The 23,374-nt window shown below is 42.6% G+C and overlaps 3 protein-coding genes across 3 annotated transcripts; 2 read left to right on the forward strand and 1 right to left on the reverse strand.

Annotated features, from left to right (window-relative positions):
• Nucleotides 1-847: 847 nt before the first annotated feature.
• Nucleotides 848-19,265, reverse strand: LOC136430603 (arylamine N-acetyltransferase 2-like). The gene is made up of 4 exons (XM_066421347.1): nt 17,025-19,265; nt 2,620-2,815; nt 2,297-2,424; nt 848-1,976 (listed from the first exon to the last, which is right to left on the reverse strand). Exons 2-4 carry the CDS (start codon nt 2,792-2,794, stop codon nt 1,371-1,373), a joined length of 909 nt encoding a protein of 302 aa, XP_066277444.1. The 5' UTR covers nt 2,795-2,815; nt 17,025-19,265; the 3' UTR covers nt 848-1,370.
• On the forward strand, nt 6,489-10,936 carry LOC136430601 (carbohydrate sulfotransferase 9-like). The gene is made up of 6 exons (XM_066421345.1): nt 6,489-7,046; nt 7,387-7,655; nt 8,178-8,265; nt 8,737-8,883; nt 9,248-9,914; nt 10,765-10,936. The coding sequence occupies exons 1-5, from the start codon at nt 6,981-6,983 to the stop codon at nt 9,512-9,514; spliced, it is 837 nt and encodes a 278-aa protein (XP_066277442.1). The 5' UTR covers nt 6,489-6,980; the 3' UTR covers nt 9,515-9,914; nt 10,765-10,936.
• On the forward strand, nt 12,249-22,645 carry LOC136430602 (carbohydrate sulfotransferase 9-like). Its single transcript, XM_066421346.1, has 6 exons — nt 12,249-12,785; nt 13,126-13,394; nt 13,917-14,004; nt 14,476-14,622; nt 14,987-15,269; nt 21,453-22,645. The coding sequence occupies exons 1-6, from the start codon at nt 12,720-12,722 to the stop codon at nt 21,515-21,517; spliced, it is 918 nt and encodes a 305-aa protein (XP_066277443.1). The 5' UTR covers nt 12,249-12,719; the 3' UTR covers nt 21,518-22,645.
• The last annotated feature ends 729 nt before the right edge of the window (nt 22,646-23,374 follow it).

Raw genomic sequence — 23,374 nt, forward strand, 5'->3', positions numbered from 1 at the left:
GGGCGAACACATCAAACGAGCTGCAAGCCTTGCAAGGAAGGACTTGGAAATTTCCAAAGCTATCTATGGTCCGGTTCCACACTCACGAATCGTCCAGGCGACAGTGGTTTTGGCGTCTAGCTTAGGAGAACTTGGAGACACGGGAGTCAGCGAGAAACTTTTGAAAGAGGCCATTGAAATGGCGGAACAGTTAAAGGGAGAAAGTCCTCAGCTCCTGTCGGACTGTTTCTTTCACATGGGCGTTGTCTGTAACATGAAGAACGACGGCAAACGAGCTATTGAGTGCTTTGAAAAGGCTTTGGAAATTGCGAGGTCTTACAGGAAGGACACATACGATATCGCCTCCATTCTGAGCTCCCTTAGATATACGTATTTCTTACAAGAAGAGCCAACGACGGCGCTGACGTATCTTGAAGAGGCTCTTGAGGTCATGAGAGACCAATCACCCACAGCGCTGACTGGCACCACGATTGCTACAATCGGAAACGCTTTCCATATGTTAGGCAACCTGAGCGAGGCTATCGCCCATTACGAGAAGGCAAGGAGCCTGTTCAAGACTATCTATGGCCCGAGACCCAGTTTAGACTTCGCCAAACTACTGATCAGCTTGGCCGGGACGCTACTGAAACAGGGGAACTCTGTGGACGCGATACACCGTGGAGCGGAGGGCATCAAGATGATGCGGGACATTCATGGGGAGGATTCGCGCCACCCCAACATCGTGCTGGGGCTGTACGTCGTTGCTACTGCACTGTTTAATGTGGGAATGCCAGAAGAGGCCGTGAAATACGGAGAGGAGGCTATGAAACTATCATCACAGCAGTAGTATTTATCTCATCAGTTGTGATTTCTTTTCAGATAGTTTCATACCACGTCTGCATTATTGGTCCATTAATGTAAAATCAGAATACCACTGTATCTCTTTTCTGCTGTTAAGATAATTTCATGTAATGTAATCAGCTATCAACCAGCTATCAACCTAACATGAGTTTCCCACAAGTAGAAACTCTGTATTACTGTGCTGTGATTTTAGACGGTATCACTTGTAACGGGTTTATCAGTAGTGCACGTATCTGAAATACTAATATCGATACTAAGGCACGGTATTCTAGACGCAAACGGAATCGTCGTAAGCAGTTTGACATCAAAGGTCTCGAAGAAAGAGTAACTTACCTCGCAATTTCTTAAGCCCGAATTCTGAATCAATCAGTAATTCATTGCAGTGAAAGTCTTAAATTCATCAAAATATAACGTAGTGCCACATAAACTACGATAAAGTATACTTCAGGACAAGGTTTTGAGTCATTTCTTTCGGAAATTTTGGCCGGACGTAATTGCAGCATTGAAGTATAACGTGGGGAAGTCATTCTTTAGATACTGGATCGTCTGACTTTTTGGTCGTACAACAAGTCAATTCTGGGCATCAGCTGCTTCTCATCGACCATCCTGATCCCGAATTCCCGCCAAATGACGTCAGCCATCTCCTCAGACGTGTCGATGTCAGTCACGGTTTTTCTGGCCACGCCCTCTTTATAAACCAACGTGCAGAAACGTTTCCCGAGGAGGAACTTTCTCCCCCTTGTCGTGTGTCTCATAACCAAAGGGTCCTTCTTAGGTGAGAATAGCTTCTCTCCTTTTGGCGACTTGAAATTCTGGTAAAAGACATTCGTTAAATGCTTAAAGTCCTCCAAAACGATGGGGATGAGAGAGAACCTGTACACGGTCGTCCATGGAGGGTTCGGATCAGGAGCGATGTCACACTCCTCGAAAAGCGGACCTTCGAATCTTGTGAAGAACATTTTCTGGAACGACCATGTCATTTCGTCGTGGCGGCGCAGGCGGTGTCGGCTGCCGACCGCGTCCGTCTGGACCTTGTGGGGAACGATGACCATCGGCTCTTTGGAAAACGTCGGGCAGGAAATATCGGTCAGAAAGCGCTTCCGGCCGAGACCCACCAGAACTGCGATGTGAGAACCCTGTATGTAAAGCAAAACATGCATATGAGACCAGGCATACGTTTAACGGTATATTTTATTACGCAACAGACTACCGAAACGTAGATCATAACATGAGTACATGTTTCTACAGTCTTCATGAAATCGTCTATTTCGAAAGTACATAGTGACGCTTTGAACTTTTACCAGAATGGAACGATGCCGTGAATGCCCATAGGAATATTCTATGAGTGAGTGAGTGAGTGTGTGGGTTAGTCAGTATGTCAGTCAGTCAGTGAAACAAAAAATGTAGGATTTCCCTCTTGCCATTTTTGTAAGAGAAGACATACATGAATGAATACCTCTGGCAGGAAGCTGCTTGATTGGTGGTTGTAGAGTTCGCAGGCCACTAGTGTAGCCTGGAACCCCAGCTGCTGCAGGAGCCAACAGTACGCACCGTTCAGCTCCGGACTGGCCCCACCACGCCCGCCTGGAACACACAGATACATGTAGGTGATGAAGATATCATTTTCTTCTGTAAGACAGATACACACATTACAAATCGCATTCACACAATAAAAAGTGCATATTCTTTATCTGATAATTATGACAGCAAAATAGGCCAATGCTTTCTCTTCCATGAAGACATTTCATATGGTTAACACACATGACAAACGTAGCCTACCTAAAACGATTCTTCTACAGACCGCCAGGGGGCAGTGTAGCACCTTTTCTCCGCACATGAAGCCCAAGTTTTCGAGCGGAATCGTTCGCGCATGTGCAGCCTGGAGGGCCTTGAGGGTGTCTGTTGTGACGTCTCGTAGTCCTCCGTAACCTATGGTCTTCAGATAGGCCTCCATTCCTCCTGGACAATATGGATCCTGTACAAACGAGAAATCGGAGACCTCACACCTCATTTAGCGCTTTTGTCAATTTCTTGTTTCATCTTGTCCTATAGATTATGCAAATAAGGTTGCAATAAGCATAATCTATTCATTTCAGACTTTGAGATGTTCTTCTCTGCCTAAATTACATATGTTGTGCGCGTGGAAGTCCTTTCATTTTACAATCCTATTGTAGAATTTCATCATTAATTGTGCAAAGGACTTCAACATTTACATGATATATGCATAACGATCTGCACCTTTAAATAACTTCATTACGCAATCCCATCATTTAGTAATAAGGAATTATGATCTTGTCTATGTAAATCAGACCCAAGGCCACCAGCACATGTATGCATGTATGTAATAAAGTATGTGGACAGCAGAACTCGACTGTGGATTGATCCTCGTGACATTTGATATGGAAGTAGTGGTCGGGACCAACACCCATCCATATTCCAAAGACCATACCGATCCATCTATAATACGACATCAGCTATCCCCAAACAAACAAATAAACGCACTCAACAATAAATACACCACAAACGGATGTTCAGCCCTCGTGAAAGCCGGATCCCAAAATATCATTAAGTATGCATGATCCATTGTCGTTCTCGCTGTAACACGATTGGTTGGCAACACCTGATTGTAACCTTGAAATAGGAATTAATGTTTTCGTCTCTATTGTAGGTTGAATATGACTTCATCGCTCATACCGACACCCTGGTAGAGGACCTTCGTCTGTTCTTCCACAAGATTGGTGTTGTAGGGAAGGACGGCATTCTCCCGAGACAACACCCCACGCGGGCTAAAACGGGCTTCGGCAACACCTTCCGAGAGGTCCCGACGGAGGACATACGTCGCATCGGTGAAATCTACAAACCGGATTTCGACATGTTTGGACGTTCTTTTGACGAAGACTCTGTGCTGATTGAGCACGGACGGAGAGACGTGTAGTTGGCGTGGACTCTAGGATCACCCTCGCACAACTTGCACATAAGTAGGGATCGTCGGCCGCACACCACCTTTAGTCGTAGAGTCCCGACAGTTGGGGATATATCGTATGAAATTCAGCTGTCTTGTGTAGATTGTCGTAACGCTTATCGACGGTCGGGTCAGTCTTAGCCTCGCTGGAAGTCCTACGCGGGACCGATGCCGTTCCTCTCAGAACTCAAACGCGGAACTGCTGCTGTAAAATATTTGATACTGTTGTTCATATGTGCATGGATTCCTGCCCTTTATCTTATCGTTGGTGAAAGATCTGGGATATCATGGAAAGCTCTACCTCCACCAAGGAAAATCTCTCCAGTCGACGTGAACAACTCCCCAAATGGAGGTCATCATTTAGACACTTCAGGTATGTGATGACCAAGATGAGTACTTGAATTCCAAAACGTTTCTTCTACAATAGAGCATTTGGGAATAGGGCTATATTCAAGAACGTTCTTTCCTTCAAAACATACCGTGGCAAGCAATGAAAGAGTGTAGACAGTTATTCTGATATGTTGTTTTTCCAGCATGTTCTCTGAGGTGGAGTTTCGCCAACTTCGAAGGCGACGAAAGTAGGCGAAAGGGGGGGGGGGATCTATCAGAATTTCTTACATTTGAACCAAATGGATCAATGGATCTGATAGAATGTTTTGCCCCATGTATTATTAATGCGACTATTTAACGGTCTATATATATATTTATATGACACAAGTCATTTGGTCAAGAACTGTGGGTAGTGGGTACAATATCTATATTACGCAAAACAAAATTAAGGCCACAACAAATAAATTGTATAGGTGATACCCCTTACAGACATCTGATGCGAGAGCGCGAACATACAAGGTGGGCAAAAAATCTAGTTGCCTACATTTTCGAAATAGAGACCATAAACGTTGCATCAAGCTTAGAATTTTAATGACGAAACATCGTATACCAGCCACCTAGTCTTTTCATGGTGTGGTAACCTAGTATCACTACAGCTACACTTCGACGTTCAAAGTACGCATGCGCAGCGAAATGCATTGTGGGTAATATGTCAAAGGTTAAGGTGCCTAATCGGTAATTTAGTAAACAGTTTTTGTCTATACCATGCTTTATACATGTCCAGACGTGTTTTTCTTATGTTTCAGGGGCCGCCTCCACCCTTTACTATTACCTGCCAACATGATAGGGTCATACATGGTATTTATACAATTGTATCCTGGTGTATGTTGTAGGTCTTATCAGCCAGGTCTTCGTGTCCAACATATCCCGGCCACCTGACAGCGACAAAACAAATAAAAGACCGGCATTCTCTGGGACGACCGGACCAGCCAATATTTACACCCAGCCACCAGGCATAGTAAAGAATACCACGAATAAAAGACCGGCACTCTCCGGAACGACCGGACCAGCCAATACTTCCACCCAGCCACTAGGTATAGTAAAGAATAGCACGAATAAAAGACCGGCATTCTCCGGAGCGACCGGACCAGCCAATACTTCCACCCAGCCACTAGGTATAGTAAAGAATAGCACGAATAAAAGACCGGCACTCTCCGGAACGACCGGACCAGCTGCCAATACTTCCACCCAGCCACCAGGTATAGTAAAGAATAGCACGAATAAAAGACCGGCACTCTCCGGAACGACCGGACCAGCTGCCAATACTTCCACCCAGCCACCAGGTATAGTAAAGAATAGCACGAATAAAAGACCGGCATTCTCCGGAGCGACCGGACCAGCCAATACTTCCACCCAGCCACTAGGTATAGTAAAGAATAGCACGAATAAAAGACCGGCATTCTCCTGAACGACCGGACCAGCCAATACTTCCACCCAGCCACCAGGTATAGTAAAGAATAGCACGAATAAAAGACCGGCACTCTCCGGAACGACCGGACCAGCCAATACTTCCACCCAGCCACCAGGTATAGTAAAGAATAGCACGAATAAAAGAGCGGCATTCTCCTGAACGACCGGACCAGCCAATACTTCCACCCAGCCACCAGGTATAGTAAAGAATAGCACGAATAAAAGACCGGCATTCTCCGGAGCGACCGGACCAGCCAATACTTCCACCCAGCCACTAGGTATAGTAAAGAATAGCACGAATAAAAGAGCGGCATTCTCCCGGGAACGACCGGACCAGCCAATACTTCCACCCAGCCACCAGGTATAGTAAAGAATAGCACGAATAAAAGACCGGCACTCTCCGGAACGACCGGACCAGCTGCCAATACTTCCACCCAGCCACCAGGTATAGTAAAGAATAGCACGAATAAAAGACCGGCATTCTCCGGAGCGACCGGACCAGCCAATACTTCCACCCAGCCACCAGGTATAGTAAAGAATAGCACGAATAAAAGACCGGCACTCTCCGGAACGACCGGACCAGCTGCCAATACTTCCACCCAGCCACCAGGTATAGTAAAGAATAGCACGAATAAAAGACCGGCATTCTCCGGAGCGACCGGACCAGCCAATACTTCCACCCAGCCACTAGGTATAGTAAAGAATAGCACGAATAAAAGACCGGCATTCTCCTGAACGACCGGACCAGCCAATACTTCCACCCAGCCACCAGGTATAGTAAAGAATAGCACGAATAAAAGAGCGGCATTCTCCCGGGAACGACCGGACCAGCCAATACTTCCACCCAGCCACCAGGTATAGTAAAGAATAGCACGAATAAAAGACCGGCACTCTCAGGAACGACCGGACCAGCCAATACTTCCACCCAGCCACTAGGTATAGTAAAGAATAGCACGAATAAAAGAGCGGCATTCTACGAGGCGACAAGACCAGCCAATACTTCCACCCAGCCACCAGGTATAGTAAGACTTGCCCACTATATCATTACAATCCATTAATAATCCCTTTGTCAATGCAAACACACACACACACACACACACACACAAACACACACACACACACACAAGCACATACACACACACACACACAAACAAACAAACACACACATATACATACATACACATACAGATACACAAGAGCTGTCACACACACACACATACACACTCACACACACACACACACACACACACACACTCACACACACTGTCACACACGTCGTAAATGATAACTCCGATCAATTGGAGGTAAAAATCGACTTACAAACGATTTCTGTTTTTCCTTAACCTCCTGTACAGATGCCAGACGCGCGGCCAAAAATATGCAGGTGAAGAGAGTCGCCATTTTGAAGGAATTCTGCAGGAAAAAAAACGGCTCGTTTGCAGGGGTTAGTTACCTTCGCCAAGAAGGTTATCTTTTCGGGTTTCTGTGTTTGCGCCTTTGAGTCTTTGTGTGTGTTTGTGAACAGTATAAAGTCGCGCATGGATCTTGAGGACAATTGGTATGTGTTCGGTTGTCAACCTAACGACATGTGGATGGGTGTCGGCAAAGGGCTCATTAGCGGCTAATCATGGTGCTGCAGGGAAGCTGCATGTCTGTTATTTCTGCAAGTTCTAGAAATGCCTCTTATAGAGATATTCGAAGTGTAGTTTTGTTTGATTCACGACCACGCATATTTCCTACATCATACGACATAGCTACAGCTTTTATTTGCTTTTCATTTTCAGGCGTTCCTGTCGCAAAAATTGCTCCATCAACTTATCGTTGTCGACAGAATCAAAACCATTTACTGTTACATCCCTAAAACTGGATGTACAACAACAAAGTTTGCAATGTACAATCTCCAACATGGCACAAATGAGAGCAATGCAGATCACCAACTGGGATGGATTCACAAGCAACACTTTAAGTTGCTGAGCAGCTACAGTAACAGAGATGCGGACATGCGTCTTGCAACCTACAACAAACTCATGGTCGTCCGCGACCCTTTGGAAAGGTATGTCATCCCATGAGTGTGTTTGTGCGTGTTGTGTTTGTGCGTGTGTGTGTGTGTGTGTATGTGTGCGTGTGTGTATGTGTACATATGTGTGTGAGTGTGCGTGTGTGTGTGTATGCGTGTATGTATGTATGTGTATGTGTGTGCGTGTGTGTGTGTGCACGCGGTTTGTGTATGTATGTGTGTGTGTGTGTGTGTGTGTGTGTGCGTGAGTGTGCTTATTTATATATGTATAACGCATTGTGTTGATAAGAAGATTATCTTACACTGTAAGCTATTACTGTACCTTAATGTAGCTGTTAAGGTAAAAGAACATCGCTCATCAGATAGTACATGTAGATAACGCACGTTGTAATGTGTTTTTTCTATAACTTCAATACCTGCGCTGACTGCCTAATTTCTTGCAGCTTTAAGTAGATACACATTCTACATATTTCTTTGTTTGCTTGCTTCCATGATACATATTTGTAATGCTACGTATTAACAATTTGACATGAAGTTTTCATCTTCTGACTTTTTCAGGCTCGCGTCTGCCTGGCTTGACAAATTCATCAACAACCCACGCCGCTTCTCATACATCAAGAGGTTTCAGCAGAAAACAGTATTTAAGGTGAACTTGAAATAAAGACAAACAACAGGGTGTACGTGTAAATCTTCGCCGTCTATATTTCAGAGAGTAAAATGAAAGAGAGAAATTTAGAGTATGATATTGGAAAATTCTAATTCTAAAATTTTTTCTTATTTAGGAAAGAGGATAATATACTAAATATAGAAAAGGTTTTTCATATACATTCTAACATCTAGAAGAGCGAATGATATTCTAGAAATTAATTATGATCGTCTCAAATTTAGAAGATAGTATATATCTTAAAATCTAGAAGAGAGTATATATTCTAAACTCTTCCTAAATCTAGAAAGGAACCTGGAATTCTAAATTTAAGGAAAGGGCATTATATTCTAAAAGTTAGAAGACAGTGTAGAATATTCTAGTCTGATCGTTTACTTATGAACACGCTAATTTCACATGATAACCAGCATATTTTGTCAATTTCTAACCTGGCTGTTAACTGTTTTGTTACAGTCCGGATTCCGGAACAGACGACCCGCAGGACGTACAAGTAACGGTGTACCACCAATTCCCTTCCGAGATTTCATCCGGAGTATCATTGACAAGATCTATCTAGATGTACACTGGGAGCCGTTCTTCAGTCTGTGTGCTCCATGCCAGGTACGTGTATTTACCGTACATCAAATCATATGAAACGGCTTTTTTGTTGTTTCAGATATCTTGAAACTCAAAGGAAGTTTCTGATAATCCTTTTGTCATATGTTGTTTTATGGAATTATCAATTATGAGGGCCGTTTGTTTGTTTGTTTGTTTGTTTGTTTGTTTGAATTGCAAGGGGAGACCTCAACAAATATTTCACAAGGTTCATATAGACCCTGCTCTATCATCATGAACAAGAGAGCTAGATACCAAAATAATATCAAGCACATGGTAGATCAACTGCCTTTCTCGCTGTAACACGATTGGTTGGCAACACCTGATTGTAACCTTGAAATAGGAATTAATGTTTTCGTCTCTATTGTAGGTTGAATATGACTTCATCGCTCATACCGACACCCTGGTAGAGGACCTTCGTCTGTTCTTCCACAAGATTGGTGTTGTAGGGAAGGACGGCATTCTCCCGAGACAACACCCCACGCGGGCTAAAACGGGCTTCGGCAACACCTTCCGAGAGGTCCCGACGGAGGACATACGTCGCATCGGTGAAATCTACAAACCGGATTTCGACATGTTTGGACGTTCTTTTGACGAAGACTCTGTGCTGATTGAGCACGGACGGAGAGACGTGTAGTTGGCGTGGACTCTAGGATCACCCTCGCACAACTTGCACATAAGTAGGGATCGTCGGCCGCACACCACCTTTAGTCGTAGAGTCCCGACAGTTGGGGATATATCGTATGAAATTCAGCTGTCTTGTGTAGATTGTCGTAACGCTTATCGACGGTCGGGTCAGTCTTAGCCTCGCTGGAAGTCCTACGCGGGACCGATGCCGTTCCTCTCAGAACTCAAACGCGGAACTGCTGCTGTAAAATATTTGATACTGTTGTTCATATGTGCATGGATTCCTGCCCTTTATCTTATCGTTGGTGAAAGATCTGGGATATCATGGAAAGCTCTACCTCCACCAAGGAAAATCTCTCCAGTCGACGTGAACAACTCCCCAAATGGAGGTCATCATTTAGACACTTCAGGTATGTGATGACCAAGATGAGTACTTGAATTCCAAAACGTTTCTTCTACAATAGAGCATTTGGGAATAGGGCTATATTCAAGAACGTTCTTTCCTTCAAAACATACCGTGGCAAGCAATGAAAGAGTGTAGACAGTTATTCTGATATGTTGTTTTTCCAGCATGTTCTCTGAGGTGGAGTTTCGCCAACTTCGAAGGCGACGAAAGTAGGCGAAAGGGGGGGGGGGATCTATCAGAATTTCTTACATTTGAACCAAATGGATCAATGGATCTGATAGAATGTTTTGCCCCATGTATTATTAATGCGACTATTTAACGGTCTATATATATATTTATATGACACAAGTCATTTGGTCAAGAACTGTGGGTAGTGGGTACAATATCTATATTACGCAAAACAAAATTAAGGCCACAACAAATAAATTGTATAGGTGATACCCCTTACAGACATCTGATGCGAGAGCGCGAACATACAAGGTGGGCAAAAAATCTAGTTGCCTACATTTTCGAAATAGAGACCATAAACGTTGCATCAAGCTTAGAATTTTAATGACGAAACATCGTATACCAGCCACCTAGTCTTTTCATGGTGTGGTAACCTAGTATCACTACAGCTACACTTCGACGTTCAAAGTACGCATGCGCAGCGAAATGCATTGTGGGTAATATGTCAAAGGTTAAGGTGCCTAATCGGTAATTTAGTAAACAGTTTTTGTCTATACCATGCTTTATACATGTCCAGACGTGTTTTTCTTATGTTTCAGGGGCCGCCTCCACCCTTTACTATTACCTGCCAACATGATAGGGTCATACATGGTATTTATACAATTGTATCCTGGTGTATGTTGTAGGTCTTATCAGCCAGGTCTTCGTGTCCAACATATCCCGGCCACCTGACAGCGACAAAACAAATAAAAGACCGGCATTCTCTGGGACGACCGGACCAGCCAATATTTACACCCAGCCACCAGGCATAGTAAAGAATACCACGAATAAAAGACCGGCACTCTCCGGAACGACCGGACCAGCCAATACTTCCACCCAGCCACTAGGTATAGTAAAGAATAGCACGAATAAAAGACCGGCATTCTCCGGAGCGACCGGACCAGCCAATACTTCCACCCAGCCACTAGGTATAGTAAAGAATAGCACGAATAAAAGACCGGCACTCTCCGGAACGACCGGACCAGCTGCCAATACTTCCACCCAGCCACCAGGTATAGTAAAGAATAGCACGAATAAAAGACCGGCACTCTCCGGAACGACCGGACCAGCTGCCAATACTTCCACCCAGCCACCAGGTATAGTAAAGAATAGCACGAATAAAAGACCGGCATTCTCCGGAGCGACCGGACCAGCCAATACTTCCACCCAGCCACTAGGTATAGTAAAGAATAGCACGAATAAAAGACCGGCATTCTCCTGAACGACCGGACCAGCCAATACTTCCACCCAGCCACCAGGTATAGTAAAGAATAGCACGAATAAAAGACCGGCACTCTCCGGAACGACCGGACCAGCCAATACTTCCACCCAGCCACCAGGTATAGTAAAGAATAGCACGAATAAAAGAGCGGCATTCTCCTGAACGACCGGACCAGCCAATACTTCCACCCAGCCACCAGGTATAGTAAAGAATAGCACGAATAAAAGACCGGCATTCTCCGGAGCGACCGGACCAGCCAATACTTCCACCCAGCCACTAGGTATAGTAAAGAATAGCACGAATAAAAGAGCGGCATTCTCCCGGGAACGACCGGACCAGCCAATACTTCCACCCAGCCACCAGGTATAGTAAAGAATAGCACGAATAAAAGACCGGCACTCTCCGGAACGACCGGACCAGCTGCCAATACTTCCACCCAGCCACCAGGTATAGTAAAGAATAGCACGAATAAAAGACCGGCATTCTCCGGAGCGACCGGACCAGCCAATACTTCCACCCAGCCACCAGGTATAGTAAAGAATAGCACGAATAAAAGACCGGCACTCTCCGGAACGACCGGACCAGCTGCCAATACTTCCACCCAGCCACCAGGTATAGTAAAGAATAGCACGAATAAAAGACCGGCATTCTCCGGAGCGACCGGACCAGCCAATACTTCCACCCAGCCACTAGGTATAGTAAAGAATAGCACGAATAAAAGACCGGCATTCTCCTGAACGACCGGACCAGCCAATACTTCCACCCAGCCACCAGGTATAGTAAAGAATAGCACGAATAAAAGAGCGGCATTCTCCCGGGAACGACCGGACCAGCCAATACTTCCACCCAGCCACCAGGTATAGTAAAGAATAGCACGAATAAAAGACCGGCACTCTCAGGAACGACCGGACCAGCCAATACTTCCACCCAGCCACTAGGTATAGTAAAGAATAGCACGAATAAAAGAGCGGCATTCTACGAGGCGACAAGACCAGCCAATACTTCCACCCAGCCACCAGGTATAGTAAGACTTGCCCACTATATCATTACAATCCATTAATAATCCCTTTGTCAATGCAAACACACACACACACACACACACACACAAACACACACACACACACACAAGCACATACACACACACACACACAAACAAACAAACACACACATATACATACATACACATACAGATACACAAGAGCTGTCACACACACACACATACACACTCACACACACACACACACACACACACACACTCACACACACTGTCACACACGTCGTAAATGATAACTCCGATCAATTGGAGGTAAAAATCGACTTACAAACGATTTCTGTTTTTCCTTAACCTCCTGTACAGATGCCAGACGCGCGGCCAAAAATATGCAGGTGAAGAGAGTCGCCATTTTGAAGGAATTCTGCAGGAAAAAAAACGGCTCGTTTGCAGGGGTTAGTTACCTTCGCCAAGAAGGTTATCTTTTCGGGTTTCTGTGTTTGCGCCTTTGAGTCTTTGTGTGTGTTTGTGAACAGTATAAAGTCGCGCATGGATCTTGAGGACAATTGGTATGTGTTCGGTTGTCAACCTAACGACATGTGGATGGGTGTCGGCAAAGGGCTCATTAGCGGCTAATCATGGTGCTGCAGGGAAGCTGCATGTCTGTTATTTCTGCAAGTTCTAGAAATGCCTCTTATAGAGATATTCGAAGTGTAGTTTTGTTTGATTCACGACCACGCATATTTCCTACATCATACGACATAGCTACAGCTTTTATTTGCTTTTCATTTTCAGGCGTTCCTGTCGCAAAAATTGCTCCATCAACTTATCGTTGTCGACAGAATCAAAACCATTTACTGTTACATCCCTAAAACTGGATGTACAACAACAAAGTTTGCAATGTACAATCTCCAACATGGCACAAATGAGAGCAATGCAGATCACCAACTGGGATGGATTCACAAGCAACACTTTAAGTTGCTGAGCAGCTACAGTAACAGAGATGCGGACATGCGTCTTGCAACCTACAACAAACTCATGGTCGTCCGCGACCCTTTGGAAAGGTATGTCATCCCATGAGTGTGTTTGTGCGTGTTGTGTTTGTGCGTGTGTGTGTGTGTGTGTATGTGTGCGTGTGTGTATGTGTACATATGTGTGTGAGTGTGCGTGTGTGTGTGTATGCGTGTATGTATGTATGTGTATGTGTGTGCGTGTGTGTGTGTGCACGCGGTTTGTGTATGTATGTGTGTGTGTGTGTGTGTGTGTGTGTGCGTGAGTGTGCTTATTTATATATGTATAACGCATTGTGTTGATAAGAAGATTATCTTACACTGTAAGCTATTACTGTACCTTAATGTAGCTGTTAAGGTAAAAGAACATCGCTCATCAGATAGTACATGTAGATAACGCACGTTGTAATGTGTTTTTTCTATAACTTCAATACCTGCGCTGACTGCCTAATTTCTTGCAGCTTTAAGTAGATACACATTCTACATATTTCTTTGTTTGCTTGCTTCCATGATACATATTTGTAATGCTACGTATTAACAATTTGACATGAAGTTTTCATCTTCTGACTTTTTCAGGCTCGCGTCTGCCTGGCTTGACAAATTCATCAACAACCCACGCCGCTTCTCATACATCAAGAGGTTTCAGCAGAAAACAGTATTTAAGGTGAACTTGAAATAAAGACAAACAACAGGGTGTACGTGTAAATCTTCGCCGTCTATATTTCAGAGAGTAAAATGAAAGAGAGAAATTTAGAGTATGATATTGGAAAATTCTAATTCTAAATTTTTTTCTTATTTAGGAAAGAGGATAATATACTAAATATAGAAAAGGTTTTTCATATACATTCTAACATCTAGAAGAGCGAATGATATTCTAGAAATTAATTATGATCGTCTCAAATTTAGAAGATAGTATATATCTTAAAATCTAGAAGAGAGTATATATTCTAAACTCTTCCTAAATCTAGAAAGGAACCTGGAATTCTAAATTTAAGGAAAGGGCATTATATTCTAAAAGTTAGAAGACAGTGTAGAATATTCTAGTCTGATCGTTTACTTATGAACACGCTAATTTCACATGATAACCAGCATATTTTGTCAATTTCTAACCTGGCTGTTAACTGTTTTGTTACAGTCCGGATTCCGGAACAGACGACCCGCAGGACGTACAAGTAACGGTGTACCACCAATTCCCTTCCGAGATTTCATCCGGAGTATCATTGACAAGATCTATCTAGATGTACACTGGGAGCCGTTCTTCAGTCTGTGTGCTCCATGCCAGGTACGTGTATTTACCGTACATCAAATCATATGAAACGGCTTTTTTGTTGTTTCAGATATCTTGAAACTCAAAGGAAGTTTCTGATAATCCTTTTGTCATATGTTGTTTTATGGAATTATCAATTATGAGGGCCGTTTGTTTGTTTGTTTGTTTGTTTGTTTGTTTGAATTGCAAGGGGAGACCTCAACAAATATTTCACAAGGTTCATATAGACCCTGCTCTATCATCATGAACAAGAGAGCTAGATACCAAAATAATATCAAGCACATGGTAGATCAACTGCCTTTCTCGCTGTAACACGATTGGTTGGCAACACCTGATTGTAACCTTGAAATAGGAATTAATGTTTTCGTCTCTATTGTAGGTTGAATATGACTTCATCGCTCATACCGACACCCTGGTAGAGGACCTTCGTCTGTTCTTCCACAAGATTGGTGTTGTAGGGAAGGACGGCATTCTCCCGAGACAACACCCCACGCGGGCTAAAACGGGCTTCGGCAACACCTTCCGAGAGGTCCCGACGGAGGACATACGTCGCATCGGTGAAATCTACAAACCGGATTTCGACATGTTTGGATACTCTTTTGATGAAGACTTAGCGCTGATTGAGCACGAACGGAGGGACGGGTTGAAACAAAACGTCTCAGGTCAGTGATCAGTCAAGTTTGCGCAAAGGATGGTCTCTTTTCTTCAGAAACCGATAAGATTCCTCGGAATATAATTTGGACATAAACCTGGACGGTCATGTCTCTGAACCCTGCTTCCCGCCACGTGCACTGTCGCAAGTTTGATCTTTGTAGACCAGTGTCCTTTGCGGTGTCTTCACACTCAATCCCTGCCACTTTACTGTTATCATATTTAGTTAACTACGTACACGCACCAAAATGACAAACAGACATACCGAAACAAATACTACGTACACGGAGTCAAAAACAGCAACACAAGCAATGGACAATGGATTGAAATGCTTTAGAAACACGCGATGCAAATATATTAGTAATAGTAGCTTGAAGCAGTCCAAGGGAAATGACGTCACAGCTATTGCCAGCCCACGACATAATTTACCATAATCATATACATGAACGCTGCCATGCAGAAAGGTTTGGGGCATGCTAGATTACCACAAATAACATTGAAGACTAAAGTTGTTCTGTTTGTGGAAATTATTGTCCGATTGGCATAATAACGGCTCGTTAACGGGTGTGCAGATAGGAATGATAGATAGGAATTATTGTTTTTAACGCGGATGCTGACTCTTTGCAAGGATTTATGCAGACAATTCTGTCCAAATCTATTTATCTATATAACCTTCAAATCTATTTCAACGCATATACTGGTGTAATCATGTCGAATCATTCTTACATAAGAGAGGCAACAAAGTACGCATTTTGTGTCAAATCACTAAACATTTTCTACCACCAGTAGTAAGAACCGCAAGTAAATATACAATTCTATCGTCATTCCAATAACACATATTACAGCATAGGCTTGGGTAGTTGTTAAAGTTGCTTAATTTCTGAGCGCCATTCCTAAAATATCGAAAGACCTGATTATTAGGAGGCCAAGATCACCAAACCTTGACGGAGCTCGCAGGGACACATAAACACTTTAAATAGTACCAGGTAACGTTCGTCGTACGATAAGTCTTCGACACCAAAATTGAGTGGCATTCTTCGGACAGTCTGTGATTTGTCGTACAAAGTTTCGCCGTACATCTTGTGACGGAAAAGGGTGTCCGATCCTCGTCAACGATCGCTTAGATTGTCCAAAGAGGTAACCTCTCTGGATTGCCATGAGCCTACCACAAAAATGCACTAGAACAACGATGTGACCTCACGTTTATCATTACATGCTTTATTGTATATATGTGCGCGGCAAGTAGGAGGCAAATACGTTTGAACCTTGTATACAACCAAAAACGCCTAAAAGATATGTGTTGCTCCATACATACACGTAGACCATAGGGAAGCACCGGTTTGTTTTTGTACCAACACGAGGATCAGATTAAATCTTGAACCGTGCCGTTACCAGGTGTTACGTATGTATTCGCTGTCCGCAAACCCGAGCAGCCATCGCCATCAAACCCGCGCAAACAAGCGACAAGAACAAATGTGACTTTGTGGTACCATATATATGCTATATAATAAAGTAGGTAAATATCGGCTACGGTGCACAGAGACATCGGGACAGTCCACCGCACAAAATTTGTGTGATACTATAAAAAGGACAAACGTTACATGACAAGCTAGAGCCTGAAACAAGTCCTAGAAACTGTGCTATGCTTCGTTGTCGTTGTCACTTTATCAACTTTACTGGCTAACTACGCCGTGTAAAAAGAAAACTCTACAGGAAGTGTGGGCAACAAGCTTATAAGAGATCCATGACATTTGTACCATCCTTACCTGTGGCTAAATGTTGTCATCAGCGTCCGAAAATGGCGGGAAAACAAAGCCGAGATAGCAAAAAATATGGCACCTGGAGACAGGTAACAGTCCTTTGACCTTTGTCCTCAATTCTGAGTTTGTGCAACAACCGACGAAACATAATAGATTACTTATGGACTCGTCTCTGAAAAAAGGCGAGAGGGGAAGCATTGTTGGCTGTGTTGACGGAAAACTTTCTGCCAATTCGGTTATTTGCTTAAGGTGGCATCGCCCTGGAACACGACCCGAGCTCGGGCTATTCTTAAACACAAGTCAAACAAAGAAAGAGACTACCTGGTACTGTCATGGCGAGAGTCGACAACTCTTCAATTTTCTGACCGGGCGCAGGTTCTTTTCGGACAAGGAGGAATCTGGCTTTTAGTTTTCAACTACTCTCTGTCGTAATTCGTGAATTGATAGGGGAGAGTGGTCGTCTATTCTTTTATGCCCTTGGTCTTTCTGTATCTAGACATCTGAACCAGTATTTAAAAGTTCCGCATTCTGTCAAAAGGTAATCTTACTATACATGTACTAAATATGTTACCTTACATTACTTAACTATTGTGCCGATTTGATGACAACTTTTGTATACATATATGTACATATGGCTAAGCTGATACATTTGAGTTCTATTTTGATTATTTGCTATTCATGTTGTATCAATATGTATTGATTAATGTTGTTTTACTTTGGCATTGGAAATGTGACCTTTGCCAAGGAACACCTGTTCCGGCATGCCTTCCACTGTGTTGGAGAAAGTTGATAAACAGATAAATGAATAAACAAGAGTTCTACGACCTCATACCTTCGCGAAATGATTTTGACCTTTATGACTGACGTATTAGGAGTGTTTTTCATCAATCAAAAATCATACCAGTTGATCCTCCTCACCCAAATAACATAAGTTGTCCAAACCTCCTTGTTATGATTATGAGCTTAACAAAGAAGGTTATGCTAACATTTTTCATCAATAATGCAAATAAGCTCCTTATTAGCATAATTTGATTCAATGGTGTTCACATTTACACAACTTCTAAATGCAACAAGTATGAAATTGCCGTTATTTACTAGTATGGAATGATAGTAGTTTCTCATGAATTATGCAAATTAGGCCTACATTTGCATAATTTCTATCTATTGACATTCCTCTCTTCCTCAGTTACAAATGTCACATATTTGAATAGTCATATCATGGAACACAGCAGGTTTTTAAAATTGCCTCATTAATTATAATCTGATTTGCATAATTATCATCCAATCATACAAAGCATCACATAAGCTATCTACATACCAAAAATCATGACCATCCATCAAGCCCATCTCGAGTTATATTATTTTCTCATTAATTATGTAAATGAGGTTCTCATTTGCATAGCTGATATCTATTAATATTTCTCTGTTCCTCAGTTACATATGTCACATGTTTGCGAGTCCTATCATGGAAATTGATGAATGTATAAACTTTCCTCATTAATTATGCAAATTAGTTACTGATTTGCATAATAAGTATCCAATCATGTACATCATCGCTCAAGCTATGTACATGCAAAAAATCATGACCTTCCATCAAGCCCTTCTTGAGTTATTCCCTTTCAAAGTCTGAAGCAAAACCTACCCCTGCAGTTCCAAAAAAGTTGCTAGGGGGCCCAAACCTATACCACTTACTCTCTGCCCAACGAGCTATCTACCACTCAAAAATCAGTTCCATAGCATGTCCACAACACGAGATATCATAACAGGAAGTTCCGCTGCAGTACCGTAACAAGCCGATAGGGGGCCCAAAATCTAATCATTTTCAGGTTTCATCGAGACCTACCAACATACCAAATACCAAGACAATCCTTCCAAGAATTCTCGACTTATCGTGTTCACTAACAGACACACAGACATGCTCGGTATTCCCATGCTGTGGCACAGCATTAATGACTGTTCTTACTCATATAAGGCCGTGTATATCCAACTTTGGTCAAAATTTTTATGTTTCAGTCTTTTAATTGGTGTAAGGAGATATCTTTGTGGTTTGGTTTCACATGCTCCGAGTGGACTCTTCCAGGCTGGGAGTAGGTCAAAGTTGATGATTGTTTTCGTCTGTCAGCTGTTACGAGAGAACGAGCTGGTCAACTGTCTATTTTCTTTACATGATTCTAAAGTAGACAGATGTGGCTTTCTGGTGCATAAGAATTTTTGGGGCTTGCAATTAAGGTGAATCCTTTTCTGGGCCCTTGTTTTAGTGCTTTAAAGCATTACTGCCTATATGGGCAAGCTTATCTCTTGTATCTGCCCAACAGCTGGCTGATAGCCAATTTGTCCCTGGCAGTACATGTGACTGACGTTTCCTGCCTGCCTCATGACCCCTCATGACCCCTCATGACCAACTTTGCCCCCCATGTACCCGTATCAATATCCCCTGCAGCTGAAACAATACAGCCCACACGTCGCAACCAGAACGCATAGTAAAGCATACAATTGAACACATTTTTACACTTTTCTCGTTAATTATGCAAAACACTTCGCCCAAAATCTAATCATCTTGAGATGTCCCACATACACACCGACACACCAACTACGACAACAAACCATCCAGGCGTTCTCGACTTATTCTGTTCACTAACAGACACACAGACAAGCACCGTCGAATAACCTTCTCGACGAAACCATTCGTCGCGAAGGTAATAATAAATAACCTAGAGTTAGGTATTTGTGCTACATATACTTCAGGTTTGCTATGTTAGTAAAGCGATTACGGGGTCTTTTTATAAATATGAATTGGTATTGTTTTTTTATTTGAGTTGAATGTGTGATATTTGTGTGCCGATTTGTTAAAAAGAGATAGAACGCTAGAGACCAAAAAAAAACACCCCTCCCAATAAAATGGTATGGCGACCCTGTGACGTCTTAATTCAAGATGGCGGCCACGTCAAATGCCAACGGATCCAATTAAGGTTTTGCTACGCAAACCTGTAATAAAATACAAGTGAGACACTAGTTTCTGTCATCTCCAAGCAGATGTTGGGGAGGCTACGCTTTCCTACATGTCCTTCTCTGTGTCAAAGTGCCTCCTTTTCTTGGAGAATAGAAAACGTAACAAGTTAGCCTCCCCAACATCTGCTTGGCTGAGGAGTTTTGCGTTCGTGACGTCACGATTCAAAATGGCGCACTTCTCCGGCTGTTGTTGCCACGAGTAGCGAGTAGAGAGTTCCTCGGCACGATAGGAACTGTACGTTTTCCCCTACTGAATACCTCTCATCGGGTCAGTAAAGAGTCGGGGCTTGATCTCAAGACGAACCTGACTCCAAACCCACTCCTCGTGTAACATCAGGAAGAATCGAAGAAGAAGTAGTACTTCACGACCACGTAAACATCATGGCGAAAAGAAACCGGAATGGTCTGGATGAAGACGTTGTCACCATGTCGACGGTAAGAGAACTTCTTGAGAACCAGAAGAAGGAGTTCACCGGCCTCATGGAGCTTCAGGAGAGGAACTTCAAGTCCTTCATCGAAACGGTCACGGTGACAACCAACAGGAGACTTGATGACCTCATCCGCGAGGTTCAGGACGTCAAGGGGCGCCTGCAGTACTCAGAGAGAGAGATAGGGGGCACGAAAATAGCATTCCAACAACAGGAGGAGAAAATCACTGGAATTGAGTCAAAAATTGCTAAACTCAGATCCAACAAGGATGAAAATAGCCACATGTTGCAACTTTTTGTGAAAGGACAAGATGGAAAAAAAACAACCACTCTTATGATCTGCAAGGTATTTGTTTATCAACTCCTCGGATACCTCAAGTCAAGCATATAACATTAGATTGACAATAGTATGTACTCTACAGTAACAGTTAGGTGTAAACTGTATGTCAGGTTATTGCTGCATTTTGCCACCTTGTCTGCTAAATGATCACACATGCAACATTGTATTGTACATATCTTACAAATGATTGCATCATTAAGACTAGCCCCCTGCTGCATGCACAAATGTGTGGCCCAACAAGGGCTAAAGCAACAGTCCATTACATTGTATTGGCACAATATCATGTGGTATTGAAAGCAAAGTGCAGGTTGGATTCAACTTGAAGAATGGGGGGTTATGTCTTCGGGAGTGTCTGTGTGAGTTTTTGTGTCTGTTTGTGAACACGATACTAGTAACTCAAGAATGTCCGGGTCGATTGTCTTCATTTTTTGGTATGTGGGTAGGTCTCAATGGGACCTTTAATTAAACGTTTAAATGATAAGATTTGGGGCCCTCTAGCAGGCTAGGTATGATACTACAGCGGTGCTTTGTATCTTTTCCTTTGAAGATAGTATGGAGCAGTAGACAAACAAATGACATATCAATAAGTTAGGGCTCTCTAGTTCTTGATATTGTGATGTTTCATGATCATCATACTCATACATATCTCCTTTCCAGGATGCTACGGTGGACCAACTATACAGGAGGGTCAGACATGCACAAGGGAACGAACTACCTCTTAATAGAATGCGGATCTTGCACGAAGGCCGGCAAGTGCAGTATGGCTGTGAGAAATATCTGTCTGACTATGATGTAGGAAATGAGTCTACACTTTTTGTTATCCAAAAAATTGTCGGTGACTGAGACAGTGACTTCTTCAGGAACATATAACATTACCGCTGGAATTCTATATCAAGGTCGAATAGTATATATGTGACAATTTCAAGCTGGTGGAATTATAAGATGTCACCTTTCTTCTATGACTCTGTGTCAAGTGTTGACTGAGCTTTGTAATGGTAACCAACGTCTAGGAAACAAATACAACTGTACATGCATGTAGTATGTAGTATTTTTGTGTTCTTTTATAATAGTTCTTTTATAATCCTTTCTTTTAATATAGTGAAAATGACAGAGAGAAGTAGAGATGATTAACCTTTAAAGTTAACATTTGGAGTCCCCATGGACCCCAGCAATACTAATATTGTAGTATTTTCAATGATACCTGAGTTTTTATGTCTACAATTTTAGATAGTTGGTACCCATTGGGTTGTCCACACACTATACATATATATCATTGTTTTTTTAAAACTACAAATTAATGTACCACAATTTGCCGTAGTATGATCTGCAACTTGCATGTTACAACTAACAAGGATGAAATTCCTATCATTTATATATGTATACTATCACAAAGGATTATGAAATGCATACTTTTTAAACTATGTGAACAAGCTCCTACTAGTAATCACATGGTGTCTACCAGTTGTGTGCCCCTCTCACTAGATCAAATGTCACAAATTTGAAATTCCTATCCTTGCAGAGAACTTTACACCACTCCTTTGTTAATCATGCAAATGACGTCCTAATCTGCACGAATTAATTATGTTTGCCTTAACCTAGCAGTAATACATGTATGTAGCAATAGGGTATTATAGCACTAATTGTTATGTGATTTATTATGCAAATAAGGTACTTATTGTAGACTTATATCTATCAATTGTTCCTCCCCTTGCAAGTTATGTATGTCAAAAGTTTGACATTAGATATAAAGAAATCACAAATGTTTTTCTTTAATCCTGTCAATCTAGTATCTTTCGTGTTTTTGTTTTGCATTTTAATAGTAGCAAATAAAGGCCCTGACTTGACCTTAATTTTGTATGTGTCTACCTGAGTCCCATACCAACGAAAATCATGAAAGTGTATGTTTTCATTTTTAAGCATACTGCAATACCTGTAGTTCAAAAGAAGGGCACTAGAGGGCCATTAAATGACTGTAAACCATACAATTGCAATACGTAAAAAGACAATTTCAATATCTATGAAATTCATTGAGCGACCTGTCAAATGTTTGGTCACAGCCTCTAGTGAACGTTCGCTCTTAATTTCTCCACAAGTTGTATAACGCATGTCCTTAATTTCGCACCAACAATTGTTAATTACCCTCTAGTGAAAAGATTGTGAATGACCATGGAACGTTCGCTCCTAATTCCGTGGCATCGTGTGGCCTAATGGATAGAACATTCGACTGTCAAACAAGGGGACCCGAGTTCGAACCCGGCCTGCCCCCAGACATGTCTGAACATGCGCCCCGACGTTGTGCCCTTGGGAGAGGCACTTAACACGACTTTGTAAATGAGTACGCAGCTCATCTAGTGTTAGGGACGTCCCTCGGATAGGACGTTAAATGGAGGTCCCGTGTTTGGGGAGAGCCACACCCCGCGCACATAAAAGAACCCACCACACATTTCGAAAAAGAGTAAGGGCATGCCCCGGTGTGCGATGGTCCAAACCTTACAGTCTGGACTGGTTTGACATCTTGAAAAGGTGATAGGTCACCTGTTATGTCAAACCTTCAACAAATGTGGTAAATCTGAATAAAT

This window comes from Branchiostoma lanceolatum, chromosome 3 (assembly GCF_035083965.1).
Source record: "Branchiostoma lanceolatum isolate klBraLanc5 chromosome 3, klBraLanc5.hap2, whole genome shotgun sequence".
Lineage (NCBI taxonomy): Eukaryota > Metazoa > Chordata > Leptocardii > Amphioxiformes > Branchiostomatidae > Branchiostoma > Branchiostoma lanceolatum.